General features: G+C 46.7%; 1 protein-coding gene across 8 annotated transcripts in view; it reads right to left on the bottom strand.

The window, feature by feature from the left end:
• TRIO (trio Rho guanine nucleotide exchange factor) overlaps window positions 1-22,820 on the bottom strand; it is a 284,086-nt gene that overhangs the window by 69,542 nt on the left and 191,724 nt on the right. For all 8 annotated transcript variants that reach the window (XM_036410831.2, XM_036410832.2, XM_045571514.1 and 5 more), the window contains 6 exons: window positions 21,350-21,442; window positions 18,932-19,043; window positions 17,022-17,212; window positions 14,783-14,884; window positions 10,493-10,635; window positions 9,814-9,913 (listed from right to left, as the gene is read on the bottom strand). In XM_036410831.2, coding sequence (XP_036266724.1) covers window positions 9,814-9,913; window positions 10,493-10,635; window positions 14,783-14,884; window positions 17,022-17,212; window positions 18,932-19,043; window positions 21,350-21,442 — 741 coding nt within the window. The remainder of the gene's footprint in view (window positions 1-9,813; window positions 9,914-10,492; window positions 10,636-14,782; window positions 14,885-17,021; window positions 17,213-18,931; window positions 19,044-21,349; window positions 21,443-22,820) is intronic.

Genomic DNA, 22,820 nt, shown 5'->3' with positions numbered 1-22,820 from the left:
TAATCGCCTTCCACATGTTGCAAATTGCTCTGTGGGAGAACCCTGCAGACCTTACACATTGCTCTGCGAACAACCCAGGACCTGATGGGAGCAGGGAGAGGCGGAGGCCCGGCCGGAGAAGTGATTTCCTGGGAAGCCCACGTGCTGGAAGTGGTTAATCCCTGTGGCGAAAAGGAGGAATGTTCCCAGGTCCAGGGAAAGCGTGAGCCTGGAGCTATAATAGCTAGAGACGGCCCCGCCTGCCGAGCCCCACCGCCTGCCTGCGGTGCCTGTCACCCCTGCCCGGAGCCCCTCAGACAGGCCTGTCACAGTCCTGTCATTGGCCCACCCCCAGCCCTGGGAAACGCCACCTGGAGACACAGCACCTCATCACTAGTCCCCCGGCTTCACCCCGCTCTCATTAATTTTTCAGAGTGCTCAGAGCCACATGCGGCCATCAGCGGGTGGGGGAAGGGTGGGAAGGGAGAAGGGGGCTGCCCAAGGAAAATTAAGCTGAACCTTATTTCTGGCACTGGTTTTCGTAGCCCCTCGCAGAGTAATCAAAAACTATTGGAAACATCTGTGTACTTGACAGAGCATGAGAAATAAAAGTCAAGCCTGCTCCGACGAAGAATTGCATACTGAGTTAAAATTCCTTTTCAAAGGCTTCAGGGAACTTAGGAACAAAATTTAGTACCAGAAGACTGTTTGCAAACAGTGCTAAAAATCGCCATTAAATATATGTATATCTCTCAGCTTTATATCTCAGAATCAATGTGTTTTTCCACAAGAATCCTGCCTGAATCTTTAAGGGGAGGATTAAGTGGATGTTTGCTAGTTTAGAGAAAAGACATCTGTGGATTTCTGTCTCAATGTTCACTTTTGAACATTTTAAACTTCTGATTATAAAACGTCTCTTTAAAACCAGATTTGCAGTTTAAAAAACAACCCCCCACCCTTTTTTTGTATAAAAGACTTAAAGTAACTCTTTGGAGTTTATACAAAAAACAAGTCAGAAAAAGGTCAGATAAAATATTCTACATCATTAAGTTTGGCTGAGGTCTTATTTGCTTTCAATGACATTCCTACCCTCAGCGACCCAACTTCATTGCTATGCTGAGTTGCCATTCCATTTATCTAGTTAAAATTCACTTTTCCTTTCCAACCATGCCTTGCAAAAGTTGTTAAAAGTATCTTCTTTACATCTGTGTATTTTATGGACTTCTATCATGGGCTCCCAAACACGATACACGCATTTAGTTTAGGATTGCAAATTATGAAAAATCTCAATTTCCATGACTCACATTAACTCCCGTGAGATTCACACCAGAAGACAGATTTTGAAAAGCATACCTTTCTGCTTTCACCTTTAAAAAAATCAATGTGGTGACTAAAAGGTACAACAGTAACATGGCCTTCCCCGGACCAGGGACAGCACCAAAGCTCCTTAGACCGCCCTGTGTCCCTGTACGGGGCGGCCACGGGTAATGCCAGGGCTCAGATGTACAGACTATCTGCAGAATCAAACCTGGTCCCTCTGCCTGAATTCCCCCAGAATGGCTGAAAATGAACACGTTGCTGTTTCACACAAAACAATGAAATACTCATCTATGGCCGCAGGCACATGAGCCTTCAACCATCAGCACACAAAGGTAAGTCGACCAGATGTCCTGCTTTTGGCAGGACAGTCCCGATTTCTAACAATTTGTCCCGTGGCATTTTCCAAAAAATCCCGATTTTCCAAAACACACACACACAAAAAAACAAAAAACGCCTTGGGACAAATTGTTAAAAAGCGGGACTGTCCAGCCAAAAGCAGGAGGACTGGTCACCTTGCAAAGGAGAGTTCTGCTTCACGACTCCTGGAGGAGCCAGATGAACCCAGCCAATGGCAGTGACTCCAACAGACCCTTGGAGGGGGTTTCTGACCCCATCGCTCCTCGGTGCACCCCTCCCTGTTCTGTGCTGGAGGCAAAACTTCCATGAGGCAGCTTTCCGTTACATTTAATGTAACCGTTACAAGAACAGATAGTCCTCAGGAGACAACGGCAACACCTGGTTGGAATGGCCAAGCCCCAGGAGCTCCGGGCCAGCTCTGCCAGAGGAAGAGGGCCTTTCCGGCAGCCTGGCCAGGCCGCAGCCTGCTCTGCGAGTGATCTAGGCCAGGAACCTCAGATCGACTGCAGGTGGGTATCTGGCCCGTTTTCTGAGAGCAATTCAAACGGAAAGGAGGCATGTGGTCTAATAAAAGCCATTTCCCCTAAAGAACAAAGTGCATCAATTCTTGTGAACAGTCACATCCTACAGCCCAATACAGTCAGTCCTTCAGAAACCTCACAAAGACCTACAGTTTTGTGGGGGTTTCACAGTGAACAGAAGACTGGAGAGTGCTGTGTGGTTAAGGGGCTCAGGGGGACACCTCTATTACTGGAGAAAGGCAATCACTGGGGGCCAGAACGACACCCCAAGGAAATGAGTTGCCCGCCCGGTCTCACCCGACCGCACTCTCCTTGGGCAACGACATGGAGGCTCTGGCTTAGTAGCAGCCCTCTCCTCCCCGACCCCAAGGCCAGGTTCACAGAAATGTTCACCAGAACCCATCGCTGTGTTTCAAAGGGGCTGACTTTGCTCATCTCTCACACATTGGAGGTACGTGAAGAAATGTGTGAGAACTGAAAAACAGTGAAGGGAATACATTTTATATGTTTTTTAATATCCTACTCTCCCCCCCGCCCCGCGCAAAAAAAAAAAAAAAAAAAAAAATACATGAAAAAGATGTTTTCAAAAAGCAGAAACTTACCATACCCAATATTTTATCCAGAAAATACGTGGTGAGTATGGCATTTAGGGGCATTAATGCTCGATCCTTAACAAGGCAATCGATTACACATTGGTTTTCTGACATGAAAACAATTCTTAGAAGGCTATCTTGACTGATGCCCAGGAGGTGGAATGGAAAATGAGAGGCAAGGATGTTAAACTGAGAAGCGACAACTAAAAAGGTAAACTTCAAATGTGAAGAGTTGAGCGCGTCAGAGAGCTCGGCCATTATGCACCAGGCTTCGAGGGTCACAGCAGCTGACATGGCTGCAGGTCCCGCCCTCTGACAGCCAGAGAGAGAAGCGCTAGCCTGTGGCCGGCAGGTCCGCAGGCTCCTCTGCAGAAAAGGGAGTGAGGCCTGGGAGAAGGAGACAGTTGAACCTCCTGGCTCCCTAGGGGCACCAGGCCCTGGAAAACAAACAACTCCTCAGGACAATTTAACCCAAAGAAACCCATTTCCTGCATTGGCATGACAATCTTCTACCCAGAGAAGTTAACCTGAAGTGTCTTTCTGTCTGTAACAAAGGGACAGCGACCTGAAGAATTAAGATTTGAGAGCCAGTTAACCAGATGGCAGGGCCCTCCCTACAAGGAAGGACAGGCGGAATAAGCCACTGGCCTCAAGTCTGAATCAACAGTAACTGGTCAGTGGTATAAAATTTACATTGAAAACAGTTCTCAGTGCGCCAGTATTCTTATAAACACGTTGTTACATGTCTGCCCAACGTTTATATTTAAAAATAATCCTTTTTTTTTTTTTTTTTTAGTTGAGGCATTCTATTATACTTTAGCATGAGGGATTTTGTTTTTCTGATTGAGTACCTATGATTATCAAAGATTACATTCATTTTGTGGTTTTATGAGAGCACTAAAAACCCGTTAAAAATTACAAAAACCCACAGTCACTTAGAAAAACAGAAAACAAGGATTAGCCAAAGGAGAAACCTAACACCAAGTGCAGTCCATCACCTGGCTGCCAGGGGCGGAAGGGCTGTCTCCTGTTCATTCCTGTGCTGGAGCACCTGTCCTGTGCCAGAGCATCGCTCTGGATGGAGCACCTGTCCTGACTGGCGCATGGGGTGATCCACAGGAATTTGTGAACGAATGCAGCTACCTTGTGAATAGTATGAAGCCATTTTACATGCCTTTTGCCACAATGCAGCCGATTCAGCAGGATCAAAGGTGTAGCTTGAAAAATACTTTAATCAAACATTTGCTTAAAAGTTTTAATTTCTTCTTCAGTGACGTCCTCTCAATAAATATGTGGCCAGTATTTTGTTGTTGAGTAAATGCAGGCACTAAGGCTGAGCGGTTTATCCTTAGGACAGCTGCGAGCTCCTAACGAACACACCTGGCTTCTGAGCGCCCTGCCATGAGGAGTGCCCAAATAAGAGGAGAGAGAGGCCGGTACGGACAGTAGTCTGCAAAGCCAGTGCTGACGCCAACAGCCCATGCAGAGGGAGGAGGGAGCAATTTTCAAAGTGAAGACATGGCAACTGCTAATATTTATTCAGGCCCAGTACATGCTGGATGAGATTCTAAACCCATTACACACTTTCACTACCGTGTTTCCCCGAAAATAAGACCTAGCGCATGGAAAGATAAGACATCCCCTGGAAATAAGACCAGGTGCAACTTTGGGAGAAAAAAATCAATACAAGACACTGTCTTATTTTCGGGGAAACAGGTGTAGTAATGCTCAGAGCCTGTGAGGGAACATTACCCCCATTTACAGATGAGGAAATGGAGGCACAGAGAGGTGAAGTGACTTGTCCAAGGCCATCAACTGCTGAGAAGCCGAGGCCCAGCTGGTGAGTGCTTCCTGTTCTTGGCCACCAGCTATTGGACGTTAAATGCTCTGAGGAGCGACAGGAAGCCCTCACTTAACTTGCTGACAGGCTCTGTGACTTTAAGTCAAACGAGAGATAATGAGACCACGTTTACCACAGGCTAACTGAGATAAACAAGAGCGAGGTTCCTACGACGTCCCATCAACCTTATGTCTGAACGATTACACTCTGAGCAGAGGAGGCTAACGGTGTCCAGAGCATTCTGCCCGAGGAGGTCAAAGCTAGGGTCACCCCGTAGAAAGTCTCTGAACTAAATGACTCAATCTCATGCCTGCGTGGGGCAACCCTACATGGGGTCCTGGGAGACTGGCATGGCTGGCAGCGAGTTGAGCGCCTCCTCTGGGCAAAGGTGCCCTGTTGCTTCCGGCACCTTGGCCAGAGGAGAGAGGGCTGAGCAAAGAACCGGGGCTCCCCGGGCTCCTGTCTGTGCCCTGGGCTCAGGGATGCGGGCTGGGTGACGGAGGCGGCAGTCCCTACGGAGGCTGAAGGCAAGTTTCCTTCTCAAACTTGCAGATCAGCCACATTCGAAGATGGCCTGGCATTAGCCGCTTTATACACTGTCTCAACACTGCACTTTCCATAAACCCAGCCAGCTCCTGTGGTGCAGAGGTCACGTCACAGAGAATGCCAGCTGATTTTTTAAGCTACATGAAACCTCAGGTCCCCAGCACAGTGCGACCGCTGTAGTAAGAGGAACGGAAACCATTCTATGCTTCCAAATATGTGGATTCACATATTCCTATTATCATAAGTTCCGGACAGTTCATGCCAAGTATCAGGCTCCACTGAATTCATCATGCACTCAACCACAATGGATCCCCTCAGGTCCAGCAGAGCTCACCCTGACCCCTGCTGGCTCGGGCAGCTCCCCATACACACCTCATCTTGACGCCAAGATGCTCTGTTCTCTAGCAGCCTATGTTTGGATCCATAATCTCTAAAAAGTTTTAAAATGCTACTTTTTATACTAAAAAATAGTTGCATCGTATTCGGCTCTAGTGTGAAATGAAGAGGTCTCCATATCGACGGGTAATTAAACCCACATTCCGTTCCTGGCGTCAGTGCTCTGGTGCTGGGTGGCCGGCGGGTCAGCTGGCCTCGGCCGCTTCCTCACCGCCCAGGCTGGCTCAGCACGCTCCTCCCTGCCTCCCGGGACACGCGCGGGACCAATGAGATAAGGGTCTGGCAGGCACTTGATTTCTTTGGAACCGAAATTATATTTTTGTAAGGTCATTTTTATCAGCATAAGTACTATGAATATGGGCAAGCATCGGTGCCAAGCTCACTTGTGGGACAAAGAGATGGTATCTTTTAAAACTGTGCCCATGGGGGCATGTGGTTTGTATCTCCGGGCAGCCCACTCAGCGATTCGGACAGCGCTCCCTGGACAGAGGGTGTCTCCGGGCACCCCCCACTTTAACAGACTCCTCCCAAAGCCGAGCCCCATCGGAGGATTACACAGCCCTGGCAGGTAACTTTCACTTACGAATTCTCCAAGAGCCTGAGTCAAAAACATTCCCCCACCCAGTTTCTGAAATGGAACCACATTCCATGATAACAACTAACTCACAGCAGACGAGATAAATTAAATCAGAGGCAGAATATGGTTAAGTAATTTCCCTTGTCGGAGCTGTCTACCCGGGTCCTCGGAGGCTGTTTAAACTTGAAAAATGAATGGTGGGAAGGGCCTCGAGACATATGAAAAGTTACAGCCCTGGAGGGAGAGGGGGGCGGGGTCCTGGTGCAGCCAAGTGCAGGCAAACTGCGTGTTTTGCAAAACGACTCGAGAAAGAATGCAGTTGCCTGCTTTTCACAATGTTTTCTCCTGCATCATCTGCTGACCCGAAATGCTCTATCAGAGGTGTAAGAGGGGGGACGGCAGCAAGAAAGCCCCCCAGCAGAGGACACGAATGCGGGCATGTGGAGGGAACAAGCGCTTCCCTTTCTAAGGCCTCGTGGGTATGTCCTCTCAAACCCCGGAGTCTGACTTTAAGCCTCACGTGCTGTTTATTTGAGTCCCACGTGCAGATCCAAGAACTGAAGAAGGGAACACGTTGCAATTCTCCGATCTGGGGAAGCCCTTTCGTCCTTTTTCACTTTTGAGGCCATGAAGGACCTGTGGTCTCGTGAGGGGTATTAGGAACGAGTGCCAGGCCCACTTAAAACACCTCAGTTCTGAGTGTCATTCCTTCGGGATGGTTAGGAATCAGGAGAGTGTTTAGCTGGGTGCTGCTGAGGGACAGGTTTTGTCACAGCTTCCCTGGGGCAGGGGAAAGTGGGCCTTTTGGGTCACAGAGCTACACAATGAAGTTCAGAGAAAGCACATTAGATGAGAAAAACAGAAATTGGTAAGTTACCTAAAATATTTAACAGGCAGTTCTTTAAACATTCTATTGATAATCCAGGTAGAATGATCAATTTCTGCAAACCTACACTTTTCTCATTGTGGTTTATTCTTCCTCTATCATTGGTTACTAATAGAATTTGCTGTTCATGGCATCCAGTTCTTAGGATGATGCCTGCTTTTTCTACTGGAGTTGTGCGGGCTCGGTTCCAAGTTCACATAAGCCTGTTAAGCCGTAACAGATCCGAAGCAGAGCTAGTAATGCGATTCCTAACTCCAGGGTAGAGCCTTATTTCTGTGTGTACCCTCCGTGTACTCGTTGGCCATGCCTCCGGGGACCAGGAATGTACTGGGATTCTAGCACTCGAATTCTCTAAGGTGAGAAGGCACCTAGGAGCCCTTACTACATCCAGGGGGCATTTCCAGACTCCCACCACATCCATCCTATATTATAAAAGCCTAATATGCTAAGTGTCCAGTTGTCTGTTCAACCAACCAAAGTGTAATATGCTAATGAATGCTAAGGCGGCTCAACTGATTGCTATGACATGCCCTGACCACCAGGGGGCAGAAAGTCGACTAGTCAACCAGTCACTATGACGTGTACTCACCACCAGGGCGCTGACGCTCCAACTGGAAGGTTAGCTTGCTGCTGGCGTCTGGCAGATTGGGATTGAGCGACATGGGTTGGACATGCCTTGGAGCCCTCACATGGCTCCTCCCCCAGGTGGTCCCACCCCTAATGGATCCTCATTGATGGCGGGGCTAGCTAGATCCTACCTGTGCATGAATTCATGCACGGGCCTCTAGTCTATAATAATAAAAGGGTAACATGCTAACTAGACTGGTGTTCTTCCAAACATCCTTCCTGATGAAGCTGGGGCCAGAGGAAAGCCAGTGAGGGCCCCAGGTGCTTGTTGGTGGCCCCAGGGAAGCCAACCTGGGTCCTGGTGCCTGCCAGCGCCTGGAGGAGGGAAGCAGCCCAGGTCCCGGTGCCTGCGGGCGGCCGGAGAAGGGAAGCCTGGGTGCTGGAAGGAAGCTGGTGCCAACAAATGAGGGAAGGAAGGCAACTCTTTACTCTTGCATGAATTTTTGTGCATTGGGCCTCTGGTTTATACATAAATCATACGAAGAGACAAATTCAGCCTTTCTCCTTGGAGAAATCTCCAGAAAAGTCTTCACACACCTTCCAAAAGGCAGAACTTTCTGCATGTATTTATCTCTTTAGCAATGTCATTCAAATGACTAAAAAAAAAAAACCTTTAATCTCACTTCTATAAGCCAGGCCAGATCCATGAGAATATATGTGGTAAGGAGGTGAATTTGGGGCCTGAGGGGCCTAGAGCTGGAGGGTGATTCTCACCAAGGCAAGGCCGTGAGACAGTCTGAATGAAGGGGGCTTTCCCCTCAACTTGAGTGTCTATGTTACCATAATTATTAAGAATTATTACTATAATTCTTATGTAAACAGAGTATTTAAATTACTCAATCACCTCAATTAGTATCTTTTTAATAAAAAAAGAAAACAATCAGAATTACTCTAACGAAATGATTCCAGGCTCAAACTTTATTTTCTTAACTCAGTGGCTCTGGGGTGGGACCACAGAGAGCGATGCTATTAAACACCACAAGCCTGAACACGTAATTTATCTTATTCCTCATTATTACTCCTGGCAAGAAATGTTTGCTGAATTCTCATCCACTGAGCTCGGAGTAAAATAAAACGAGACATTGTTTTTATTCTTCAGTCCTCATATTCTAAGCATTTGAAGTTCCAGAGAGAGACTCAAAAAGAAGAAAAAGAAACAACTAATTACTTACACTACAAGTATCTTGAAAGTGAAATCGTTGTAGAAAAGTTGTATTTTAAAATATACTTACTTGTGTCTTGGAAATGACATGAATTCTCCTGTAAAACTAGTGAGGAAAGACCGAGATCTGGGATGGGAAGGGTTGCCACCTGACATAGCCCCATGTGGGACGCCCTCTCTTCCACCGATCGTTCCCAAATGAGGTCAGGTCACCTTCCTGCGCATGAGCGGGCCCTGGAGACGTGTTACCAAGAGCTCCTGCAACTCACGACCCAGACTAAGGTCTCAGCACAGCTCAGCTGGTACCAGGCAGAGAGAACCCAGGACTTTCGAACCCCTATTCTCTGACAAATAATTTTTGTTATAAAATCTGGCTCATGTCTAGGAAAGAGCAGACCAGGTGCTCATCCCAGTTGAGACAGATGTGTTCGAGATGAATGTCCCTCACAGGCTTTCTGAGGACACCAGGGCATCCTGTAAGCCCAGAAGCCCAGCTTCTCCTGCCCATTTATTCTGCAGGCGTTTGGAATCCACGGCCAGAATCCGGGGACACTGCAGGTCCTCTCTGTGGACTCTGACACAAATCAGATCTATCTCACTGGCGGTTGGCGCAGGACCACTTCCTGTGTCTGGAAGGCGCCTTAGGGCCAAGAGGAGAAAGTCGTGTCCCTGCTTCAACCAGAATAACTCCAACTTTTATGCACCAGGGCTCTGGGCCATATTGTTTTAAAACAGCAGGTTCTTCTGCTTAATATAAAATGAAAAAGCTTGCACACACTGCCGGGGACACCTGATTGATCAGGCAAAGCACTGGGAAGGGCAGTGGTTTGTCTGAATCCTCGAGGTAAACGTCTTCTAACCCTGAAGCCCCCGGTCTCTGCCCCAGTGCCAGCACTGGCACCGCGGGGGCTCAGCACAGAGCAGCCGTCGGACAACGCTGATGACAACTGTCACTCACACACAGAACGAGGCTACTTCCTGTCAGCCCAGTCTGGCTGCACCCGCTTACCTTGTCGCTGTCCAGCGTGTTCTGCGACGTCCGGGAGGCGATGGAGATCGTGTCGGGCTGGCTGCTGCCGTCGCCTTGGCTGTCCAGGTCCTCTCCGTCCCTGGGGACACAGGGGATTTTGAGTTCCTGACTCTGTTGGCTTTGTTTTGTTAGACTGGAGAGGCTTGCCCATTGGTCATTGGAGAGAGAATAGATGTTTCAAGGGAAGCAAGTCAGTCTTCGCGACTGCTGCTACCTCCGCTGTGTTCATGCGGACTCCGTACCTCTGTGCTAAGCCCAGGCTTTCTGCAGGCACTGGGCTAAGTAGCTACCATAGATCACTCCACTGAATCCACGTAATGAAAAACAGAGTTTGACGTGATCATGTCCAGGTCAGAAGTAAGAAACAGAAACGTGTGGACTTGCACACGTGCCTGGACAGATTCCCCATGGGGGGGGGGGGGGCAGGGCGCGGAAGGTGCAGAGGCCGGAGCCTCGCACATGGCCCTGCACTTACTTTAAGTGGAAGCAGGGTCCTGTCTTGACGAAGCAATGTCATTGCTAAGAATAAACTGTGTTTAAAAACCATATCCCTCCAAGTGTCTGAGAAGAACAGTTTTTGAAAAATATTACGTTAACACCGCCTTGTTCCTTCCCTGTTACATAAACAAGCTTGGCCAAACCGCCCGCACACGCTCACCTCCTGCCCTTCTGCCGCGCGGCCGGGGCCGTCTTGGGGATATGGATGGGCTCCTTCAGGGCGCCTTTCAGGTGGATGGTCCTCTCCTGGATCACCTCCCGGATGTGCTTGATCCAGTCCTGCTTGTTCTCGATGCTGGAAGCCTGAACCGGGGCAAGAACCCATCAGATCCGGTCCCCACCTCACAGGCCCCCACCACGCAGGCCTCAAGCATCCCTTTCCAGCAGGTAAGCTGCGCATCCTCTGTTTACTGTGCCACCAAATACATGACCCTCGTTTTGAATGTTTTTTAATCAAAACCATTTTTATTTCAGAGCACTCACGTTATTCCTCATCAATGGATATTCTAATCAATATTGTTCCCAGGCCCCAGGAACTTAAAGCGGCCCCGGGAAGACAGGGAGACACAGCCAGCCCAAAGCAGAGCTGCTCGGAGGCGGCTCAGGTCGAGAGGAGTGGCCAGTGGCTGGCGAAGTGTCAATGGATTCTGACCCACAGGTCATGCTGCCCTGCCGCAGGACTCATCAGATGGCAGCTGCAGCCGCCACATTTCCGCACCCGCCTCCTCCCCTCCCTCCCGCAAGCATGAGTGGATGCGGGCTGCCTCACCCTCGTGTGAAACGAGGGGCCGTGGCATGGACACAGAGATGTGCCAGCAGGTGAGGCTGCAGTCCCAGAACACAGGACACAGCCTGCCCCCTGCTCTGCACTCATCGGCCCCGAGCTGTAAATCGGAATAAACCGCTGGAATAATCGAGCGTGTCCTAGTGCCAGTTCCACGTGGTGGACTGACCCGGACTTCATTAAACCGGTGGAGAAAGGGTCTCTGGGCATGGCACGTGGCAGGCCCTCCACAAGCATTTGTTGAATGAACACACATGGAGCGACTTTGCCTGGATTTTCCCTCTCACTGTGCCTCAAAGGAGGCGCTCTGTTTTTCCTTTTTACATGTCCTGGGCCTTAGTAACAGTTTTTAATTTCCTTATGGAAAACATCAACCTCCTAGGACATAAACATAATTCCCTGTGAATGATTAAAACAATCGTCAGCGGGATTGCAGATGAGATCACAAAGGGAGGGGAACCCACCGTGTCCTCGTGGTGGGCCTTGTTTTGAAACTAGAAAGCCAAAGCCCATGGTAGGAAAGGAAATTAAAACTGAGAACTCTCTAAATAAAATGCTTTAACTGGAGGACATGGCTTTAAAGTTATTGAGGGATAGTAACAGAGAAATAAAGGACAAAAGGGGCCTCTTGCTCCCATTCCGGAACCTGATGCCAGGATAGCAGTCATGCCAACACTGGGGTCAGAGCAGTGTGATTAGGGAGCCGGGGAGTTTGTGCATGAAATCAGCGTCTCAGGGTGGGACACTTGAACACACAGACCTCCTGGACTGTAAAAGCCTGGTACAAATGCTCGGGAGCCTACACAAAGAGAGTATCTGAGGAAGAACATCTGGCCCAGTTTGGAGACAAATGAGAAAAACTGTTACTATGGGTCAGAAATAAAGAAATTTTTCATGATATAAAGCAAATTTATTATTACATTTATAGAGGATAATTCTCCTAGTAGTCTCAATCCATTTAAGGAAGGATTTAGAAATAGAATTCTCCCTTGCAGACTATAAAAGTGAAAAAAAGGCCACATTTTGTTTCACAACTACTAGGCCATCAGCATCATTGCCATGACAGCCATGACCACCATGACTGTGACCATCTCCTTCACTACCACATCCCACCACCCCCAAAATATTTTCTCAACCACCAAATCACTCACAGTCTACCATCATTTATACCACCAACATCTCCACTGCTGCCACCACCATTATCTCTTCCACCACCACTACTCCCATCTCCACCACCATCACCACCATCTCCACTACTGCCACCACCACCATCTCCTCCATCACCACTATCTATCTCCACCACCGACACTACCATTTCCACAACCACCACTATCATCTCTACCACCACCACTACCATCTCTACCACCATTACCACCATCTCCACCATCATCACCACCATCTCCACCGCTGCCACTACCAACTCCACCACCACCAATACCATCTCCACCACCACCACTATCATCTCTACCACCACCACTACCATCTCCACCACCATCACCACCATCTCTACCACCATCACCACCACTTCCACTACCATCTCTACCACCACTACTTCCATCTCCACCACCACCACTACCATCTCCACCATCATCACCACCATCTCCACCGCTGCCACTACCATCTCCACCACCACCACTACCATCTCCACCTCCACCACCACCCCCACCACCACTATCATTTCTACCACCATCTCCACTACCACTGCCATCTCCACCACTGTCACTGCCACCAACACTACCATCTTCACCACCATTTATACTATTACCATCTCCACCATCATCACCATCACTACCATCTCCACCGCCATTTATACCATCACCATCTCCACCACCACTATCATCTCCATCCACCACCACCACCATCACCATCTTCACTGCCACCACATCAATATCCACCGTCATCATTATTCATACCAGCCTCATCACCACAAAGCAATCTCTAAAATTAATGAGAACATCATTTCGTTTAGTCTCTTGTTGGAAGTCAGAAAAATATTACTCAGAACTCCCTAGAAAACTTTCATCTGGTAAAGCCCACAGGAAATCTTTTGTTCAATTGCATCATGAGTATTTTATTATGTCCCAAATGAAAGTAATCCATAACTGGCTAAAATATCTGGCACTATTTCTTAGATACACCCTTTGGCATATGTCATTGAAGCTAATCTGGATAAACACTTAATATAAGTTGGACGTTTTAATGTCCTGAGGATACTTTAAAATTTTATGCTTTAGAAAAGCTCAGATATCTAATATTTAGCTAACAGTGCAATTTATGTTTTACAGGGCTTTCTGCCAGTACTAACAAGAACACACTGGGATGGTAATAATATATTCATTGCACAATGAATATTCCTCATTTCTATGAGAGTAAACACCTTAAAACACAATGGCATAACAGTCAGCGGCTCTATGAGAGTGACCTGCTGCTGAATAACCTGGGGTTGCTGGAAACACCACAGAGACTCAAAGGAATGTAAGACAAAATCGCTGATGTGCAAGTTCACCCAGAGGCCCATTTAGCTTTTGGCTCGACTCCCAACATCCTACAAATCTTTGTCTACATCTTCCCCAGAACATCCTTAAGTCAATTATGGTCTTTCCAGACAGCTCAAACAGACAATTCCACCTGTATTTTCTCAAACACAGAAGGAGGGAAGTACATTAGGACACCCTTAGGGCCCTCTGCAATTCTTAGGAGAGGGTAGTTATTCAAGACAGAGTTCAAATCAAATATCCAAAGACACTTTTCCCCCACAAAGATGAGATACCTCGAAGTTCCCTTAGTGTTTTTTAAACACTTTAAATCAAAGCATTATATAAAACCCTGTAGCTGATCATTATCCCTTTTTCTTCTGCCCCCAAACTAGAAAGCCAAAGAGCCTAGGACCCCATGGAGACATTTGGCAGGTTCAGCCTTGAAACGTTCCACCAGGTGCCCATGATCCTCCAACCTTTCTAATGCTGCGACCCTTTAGTACAGTTCCCCATGTTGTAGTGACCCCCAACCATAAAATTATTTTTGTTGCTACTTCATAACTGTAATTTTGCTACTGTTAATGAATCGTAATGTAAATATCTGTTTTCAGGTGGTCTTAGGCGGCCCTGCTAGCGGTTCTCAACCTGTGGGTTTCGACCATGCTGTAGAGCCTAAGACCATCGGGAAACACAGATATTTTCGATTCATTAACAGTAGTAAAATTACAGTTATGAAGTAGCAACGAAAATAATGTTATGATTGGGGGTCACCACAACATGAGGAACTGAAGGGTCGTGGCACTAGAAAGGTCGAGAACCACTGCTCTAAAACCAAAGTTCAGGTGTGCATGGAAGCTGTGGGCCCCTGATCTCTGTCCTAGACCTGAACTTCCTGCATCTCTTAGGAATGAACAATTCTTTTTAAGACTGGAAGAACGGGAAAAGTTTGAAGACTTGCTCCATTTGATTTGAGTAAGCAAGCAAAGTTTAGCTCACGTTATTTCATCCCTGAAATACCAAACTGAACTTATTCTACTGTTCTTGTGGTAATCTCTACTCCCAACAGAACATAAAAGTAACACATAAAGTGATATGAAAACCAACAGTTTCAACCACAGGAAAAAAGAAAGCATTCACTGCCACGATAAGCATGTCTCAGAGCACATCCCCAAGCTTCCCGTAGACGTACCTTAAGGACGATTTTATTATCTGACGTTGGCGTCCTCCCCACCCACAGTGCAAATTTGCAGGGATCTCCTTCAACATGTTCCGTGACACCCAACTCTGAGGTCTGGGTAAAAAGACAATGATATAATTAGAGGAAAGTACAATTCAGAGACCCTGTGGTCATGCTAGGTTATAACAACATAGTTTGTTAAGTTTAATAAGTAATCCTTAGCCCTCACTTTGGTGAAAATAAGGAAATTTTGTTCTGAGGCTACAAACGACCGGTTTCATCTTTTTCATTTCCTGTGGGCACTGCTACTGGAGACTCTGATGCAAGTCCACATGCAAATCCAGAGGGAAAAAAGCAAAATATCTGAAACCTTATTATCCGGAAGACTAAGGGTTGACTCATTTCAATATTATAAATAACAAATGCGTTTGTTCTAGTTGAGAAAGAGCTGCCCCTTCCATTTTCCACATGAATGAAGTACCTTCATGGAGGGCAAATGGTGTTTTCAACAGCTCAGTTATTTTCCAATTTGCTTATCAGTCGCATAAACTTTTATTGATTTTTTACAGAGAGGAAGGGAGAGAGATAGAGAGCTAGAAATGTCGATGAGAGAGAAACATCGACCAGCTGCCTCTTGCACACCCCCTACCGGGGATGTGCCCGCAACCAATGTATATGCCCTTGACCGGAATTGAACCTGATCCGCAGACCGACGCTCTACCACTGAGCCAAACCGGTTTCGGCCAGTCGCATAAACTTTTAGTATTTCACCGATAGCTTTAAGGGCTAAGGACAAAATTGCTCTCTGTAATATATGTAGGTGTAATATGCAGAACACGGAAGAGTGTAGATGAAGGTCAGCACCTTCAACTCCTCCACATCATGTCCCCCCTAACGCATTCTTCTGCCTCCAGCGAAGGAAGTGATTCATAACCCACAGCGCAGAGGTGCCACCCAGGGAACCTCAACTTTTGAAAGATAAATTAAGTGAAGATGTATCGGCTTCTAAAACAGACTAGCCTGGTCTCTGAGGCTAGATTAGAGCCAGCTAGTGAAATTACTAGCCAGCAATGCTGCATTTTTTCTTTCCAGTTAGAATATGATCTAAAATGATGTAAGGTGGCTGTGATCCAAAACACAATCTCAAACAGGATGTCAGCCAAAGGAAAGGGTATGAAAACCATTAGCTTGAACTTGCAAATTCCAGATTATTATTAAGATGCTCTCTACACTTGGTAGTATTTTATTACTTTGGGAATTTGATTAACATATGGATTCCATAAAAACATACAATAAAATATAAATTATCCAAGTATCTATCAATATGTATAAGCAATCTGCCATACCTTATAGAAAGAAACCAAATTCTAATGCATTTTCTATTATTTCTCTGGTGGTGATTTTTCTTTAGTTTTGCTCAATCCTCCCATTGCCTGAGGCTGCTCAGTCATTTTTTGATGACAGTCCTCTGAAATATTGCTACTAAGGGAAGAAGGAAATATAGTGGACCCTGGGGATGACATGTGCCTGAGATTTTTCTGAGTTGACATGTGATTTTATAAAGAGACTGGTTGGAACGTGCTCCCAATGGAAAAAAGGCACCAGGTGTGTTTCTCTTGCCAGGAAGTACAATGACAAGTAAGAATTCATCACTGTAACTGCCAAGCAATCAAGGGCAACTGTCTATAAATAGGTGGGATTGTGGTTCTTTAAAACGATTTTTGCTTACATAGATTTTTCTCCAATAATAATATTTTGCTATTGTAAAACCCATATATCTATTTATTTTAAATTTATTTTTAATGAAAATATATCAAATTTTGTCATAAAGATCCCACAGTGAGCCACCCTTTAAGGCTGCATAAGTATATTCCAGTGTTGATGAATGAGAAATTAATTATAAAGATATGAGAACTTCACAAAATCATAGTGAGATATAATCACTTTGTGTATTTATAAAGCCAGTTAAGGTACACAAAAATCAAATGATTTAAATTAAATTACAAAGTGTGTTCTTTTCTTGTAGTTAGATTGCCTGGAATTTAGAAAAAGCAACTGTCCTAAGTCTAGGGCGCGCCCTCTAGTGGACTCACGGCTGTCAAAGAATTTCACTGAAGATGAAATCATGACAATTTTGGACTTTTCACATTTTAGGATAACATGAAGGCAACGAAGAATGATTTTTCTCTACCTACAAAAATGTTGCAATTGTGTTACCTTTAAACTTAAAATTCCGAATGCCAATACTTACAAACAATTTGCTTTTATAAAGGTACTTGCTTCTCCCACTGGAATCTTTCACTTCTTTACTAAACACTAAGGACATTTCAAAAAGGAAGAGATGCCGTTCTCGACCCTTTCGAATTAAGGTTTTTGGGTCCCACACTTGGAAGGATTCCTGCAGGATGAGTTCTCCCTGAGACTCGATATTTTCATCAAACCCTACAACATAAAACCGGAGGCACAATCAATTTAAAATAAAAAAAGACAGCATTATGATTATTAAACATTTGCAAAATACCCATCAATTAAATCTCAGGTTAGCATTTCCATTTGGGCCCCTGACTCCAGCTTCCCTAGCACTGGCCCACCTGAGAAAGGATAATTCTTCGTGAAACAAGATTTTACATATATTTTTCGTGTTTTCCCCCCCTGTTGTTGTTGTGTGTGTGTGTGTGTGTGTGTGTGTGTGTGTGTGTGTTTAAGGGATTCCTCTTGGCTTTATTCCTTGTGTTCTAGCTCCTTAGGGTGTCATTCTCACCAGCTGAGAATGCCACATCTGGTCACCTGCACTCACAACACTCCTCATACAGACCTCTGCCCAGAATGATTCCCTGACATTCCCAGCTTGAGTCTTGATCCTCTACTTCCTTGGCCTAGAACATCCTTCCTGGACATCCCTCAGCAGTCCTGGCCTTTCCACAAGGATGCTTCTAGGTACTCATCTCTGTGGAGTTCTCCCTCTGCATGCAAACTTCTTCCTGCGCATCAGTCATGCTCTGGCCACTGGCTGGCTTTCACTAATCAATGCTCATCTCTTCAGGGATGGGAGTGTTGCCTGGACTCTAAGATTCCTGGGGCAGGTGGGGGCTGCTAATTGTCTCCCAACTTCCATTCTCTCTCCATCCCTAATAGCAGAGGCCCCCTCTACACCACTCAAGTGAGCACTACATTTTCCAGCATCCTCTGCAGCTCTGGGAGCCCAAACCTATGCTCAGGCCACATGGGGAATCATATGTATGACATCTAGCTGCTCCATGCTGCCCCCCACCCCACGTCTTGCTCGATGCAAGGTTAACACAGTCTAGACACATCCTGAGCCGAGCCAGCCAGGAAAATCCGAGTTGTGGAGACAAATGAGCAGGAACAGAGCCCGAGTCCTTGGCGTCAGAAGGGCTACCACGCATTTTACATCAGAGAAAGAGAAAGCCATGCCGCTTGGCCTTCATTTTGGTCTCTGACCAAGAGCAACACCTTTGCGCTAACTAGTGTACAGCTCAGTGCTACCAGCAATAATGACACACATAGGCCAGCAGCGCTTCTTGTAAATGTGTGTAACCCGAGAGTTAAGTGACAGTTAAGCTCTGTAACACACAATCGCCTTCTTAAGCAGAAGCATTCATAGACATTATATAATGGTAACATTTTAAAGTGTATTTATCTGATTCTCCGCCGCGTATATACACCACATTCACCTGCATAAATAAGCAGTTGTGTGGTACTCGCTATGTTCCAGGCTCCAGCAAGTGATGCCATGGATGCAGAGATGGGGAAGCAGCAAGCCCTTTTAAGGATTTTCTCCTTTTAGGGGACTGATCTATCCTAACCCATCACCTAGCAGAGACCAGGCAGGTGAAGGCCAGCGATACGAAGCTCAGAGTGTGGGGAGGCCATTCCCAGTACTGGGACAGGGACAGGGACAGGGACAGGGACAGGGACAGAGACAGGGACAGAGACAGGGACAGGGACAGGTGGTTAGGTGGAAGCATTTCATGTGATCTTTAAGGGAAACAATAAAACCAATTCTTTAAAAAAGAAGACATTCACATCTAGACTCTTACTCCTAAGTAAACACAGAAGCATGAAGCCAAGGTTCTCAGGGAAAGGGAAATCCACCCACAGACTCAGCAGGAAGCACACACAGGTGGGGGGGGTCGGTACCTTCCAGCATGCTGAGGTGCATGGCATCGTTGGCTCGCTTGGGCACGCTGAGCATCACCTCCAGGCCATCTTTGATCTCCCCTTTGCCTTCCTCACAGCACGTGAGGAGCTCCTGCAGAAGACCAAGACTGTGAACTAGCGAAGACTGCGACATTCTCTACCACCGAGATCTTTGCAGAAAAGAAAGAGCTTTGATTTTCAAGATAAAAAAACAGACTGTGTTCTCCTGGGCATATATTCTCATAGGAAACGAATTACTGTCTTTGTGTCCAATGGACAGACGGGTCTGTCCTGCTCAATTAGGACATTTCTTCACGTCAGAGAATCCAGAGGGAGTCTTAAATTAAGACAAAATTAGTGTACATGTCAACTACCAAGCCCTAAAAGTGACAAACAAAAATATTTAATTAGGAGAGCAGAGCAGTCAGCTACTGGTGTGACTGAAGGTCACGTCAGGGTCCAGCCAGTACCGCTGAGCTTCCACAGGGCCCAGCAGGCCTCTGAGCCTCTGGTGCCATGAACGCAGGGCCATCGAACCTGGAACTGCGCAGCGAGCAGCAGGAGCAGTGACACTGTAGGAACACCTATGGTGAAACACCCTTTGCCTGTAGGATGTTTAGAAGCTCCCACGATTGCATCACATTCCCTGAGAGTGATGACACCTCAGATCTCAGGGACACCGTCTTTGATGAACGATAGCAAGGGCAGCAAATTCCGACTCCCCTGGGCTCCCAGACATCTGACCTGTGCATTAATGACTACTGGTCAGGCAGCACTACATCAACAGCACTCTGGGTCCCAGGACTCAACAGAGGGACATGACAGTGAGGTCAGCTCTGGTCTCACATCCAATGGTCTGGAGCAACTGAGCTACTGACAAGCACCTTCCCTCATGATGAGATGATGTTTACATGATGCTGAACAGCATGGCAGAGTGCTTCCATACACGGAGACCAGCTGCACTGGCAGCAGCTCCCGGCTGGGGATCACACAGCTTACTCCTGTTCTCCAGAAGGACCCTCCGCAGAGCCAAGGGAGGGTTCTGAGTTCCAGCCCCAGCCAGGAGTGAGTGACCAGACGTGAGGTCACTGAGCAACGATCTTAGAGAGCCACAGGCGAAAACAAAGTCCTCGAACCTGAGGACATCGGAGGTGAGCCGCCTTTGTGGAATAGGAAGCAAAGAGCAAATGTTAAGATAAACAGCGTAAGCCTCCGGCTTCCACTGCGTGGTTACAGCCCACAGGTCTCTGCAGGGACAGGACGGCCAGACAGTCCCTCAGGGAGATCCTGACATTGCGGGGCAAGGGAGCTGCTCCGACAGAAAGTTCCAGAATGGAGCCACTTCCACAAAGGAAGGCAGCCACTTGCTAACTATTTCTCCATTTTTCTTACCAATAGAGTAAAGAATTTCAGATATTCATAACTTCCTCTTCTGAATGTCATGATTGCCTCCTATCATTGTGCTAGGACTGAACCGGGGACACAGGTTCACAAAATACAGTGACTGGGATAAATGATTGGTACATTCTAACGTTTCATTACTAACACTCACCAGACAAGGAAATGGGAGGGTGAACACCCTTAGATGGAGACTGCAAATTATTTTCCTTGCAGTCAAGAAAATATGTATCAATCACATGTAGAATGCACTCTTAGACATTCTAACCACGAATTCTAAGTTTTCTTTACCATCCAATTGCCATGACTAATAGTTATTGAATTTTTACAAGTGTGACTTTAGTTACAATCATTTGTTACCAAGAAAAAGCAGAGGTCAGTGAGACTCAAATACTTGCCATTTGTACGAACAAAATGTACACATTGGTGTGTGACAAATGACCAGACAAGACCGTAGTTCTTCTGGGGTCAGGGGAAACCTGGGTACCAGCCTGGCCTGAGGGCAGAGCCACGCCCAGGTGGTGGGGACCAGTGACGCCTAGGGGCGTGCCCCACCCCAAGGCCAGGCCCCTTCCTGCAGACAGCACTGTGAGAGGTGAGCTTCATATATCAAAGTGTACAGCACAGGACCTGGCCCATAGTCATCAGCCATACGAGGAGCCGCGGTACAAATATCTAGGACTGGCAATGCTCTTTCCTTTCTCAAAAATGGCATGATTTAGAACAAAACAAAACATGCTAGGGGCTATTTTTTTTTTTTTAATGTAAATGATACCTTTATTATTGTTGTGCCCTTCCTACCACACTGGATTAAATAAACTTGTCAAAAGTATGCTTTTGCCACTTTCTAGGACACTTAGCACCGTGCCATTCTTTCTTTAATGCACATGAACACTTGTAACCAGTGGGTCCCGTCTTACTAGAACAAACATAGTCAAGCTCAGGGCACTTTACAGATAAAGAAAAAAGTCACGATAGCAATGTACCAATCGTAGACTCTGCAGGCTGCATCATACGTACTTTCAAAAGGAGCTGGTACTTGGTTATGCGCTGCACTGGTTTAATAAGGTAGGAGGAGATGGAATTGGCTAGCCCGTGCCGCTGCTGGATCTCCTGGATTAAAGAAAAGTTATAGAAATAAGTAAATAAGTATTAGCACCACTGGGCAAGTTAGATAGCACCAACTCACAGTTTACATTCCTTATATCCCCACAATGAATATACACGCATTCTTTTCCTATAAATATAAAGCAGAAATCGCTGCTTATTCTTTTAATATGGCCAACCTAAAAGTAGTAAATGTGTCATCACTTGGAACCCCTCCGATGGCGGCGATGACTCTGCATCGCTGGCTCTCAGATCAAACAGGCAAAGTCAACCCCCAGCGCTGTCCCCAGAGGCTGGTACAGGCGCCCTTGAAGCCGTCACACCTGAGTCAGGGGCTGACTGTCCCTCCCTCCCTCCAGCTCCGGAAGCTTCGGCCACATGTGCCCGAGTCACCGACCACAGCCCCCCCACAGACACTTCCTTCTTCCCCACTAACAATGTCAGGGAATTCTGCTCCCCTATCCGCTGCCTTAGCCCAGACTCCCCACACCCATCTGCTGTGGCTGCCTTTTCTGTTCTCAGCATTCTCCTCAGAATTTACCAGGAACGGCTATCACCCGGGAGGCCATGCTTCACAACAGGCTCAGAAGCCACCACGTGGCTGTGCTCTCCATCTGTTAGTCATTGGGCCCCGGCCGTCAGGAAAGGCAGACCAGAGTGCAGGCCGCTCGAATCACCAATGACTTGTTCCTCAGGCATCTAGCAGATTAAATTAAAAACTGACAACTCCTCCTCTGGCTCCCACATCAGAAATGCAGTTTCCAAGGTTTCTTTTCAATTTGCCATGGTTTGAAAACGTGGGATTCGGGATGTAATGATGATACACACGTTTGTCATTCAATAGTGCCTCTAAAGGGTTTCTTCCACATACAGTAAAATTCAAAATCTTAAGGGCAGGTCAGGGAGTTCTGACCAAGGGTAACCCACTGACAAGCACTCCCAAACCAAGAACATTCCCCATCACAAAGTCCTCTCGCCCCTTCCAATCTCCTCCCCACCCGTGCCCCCACCACCTCCAGAGGCAACCCTGGTTCCGATTTCTATCACCACAGATTCATTGTGCATATTCTGGAGGCTCACATAAAGAAACCATGCAGAACGTGTCTTTCTATATCCAGCTTCTTCCAGCCCAGGCTTTGGAGGTTTATCCATGCTGTCATTTATCTGGGCTTATCCCTTCGCACGGCTGAGCAGTATGCGGCACAATGCATTAGAAACACTTAGTAATATTTAACATTTTCAGAAACGCTTTCATTTTCAATTTGCCAATTTCTGTCGGCATCCTTATTACCTATCGTAGTATTATACGATTCAAAACGGTTACAAGATCACTAAGTTTTAATACTTCACTAAGATTTAATCCTGCTAAAATAAAAATGTTTCC

This window comes from Pipistrellus kuhlii, unplaced genomic scaffold (assembly GCF_014108245.1).
Source record: "Pipistrellus kuhlii isolate mPipKuh1 unplaced genomic scaffold, mPipKuh1.p scaffold_m20_p_4, whole genome shotgun sequence".
Lineage (NCBI taxonomy): Eukaryota > Metazoa > Chordata > Mammalia > Chiroptera > Vespertilionidae > Pipistrellus > Pipistrellus kuhlii.
The sequence above is the reverse complement of the archived record's forward strand: the minus strand, read 5'-3'. Positions and strand labels throughout refer to the sequence as shown.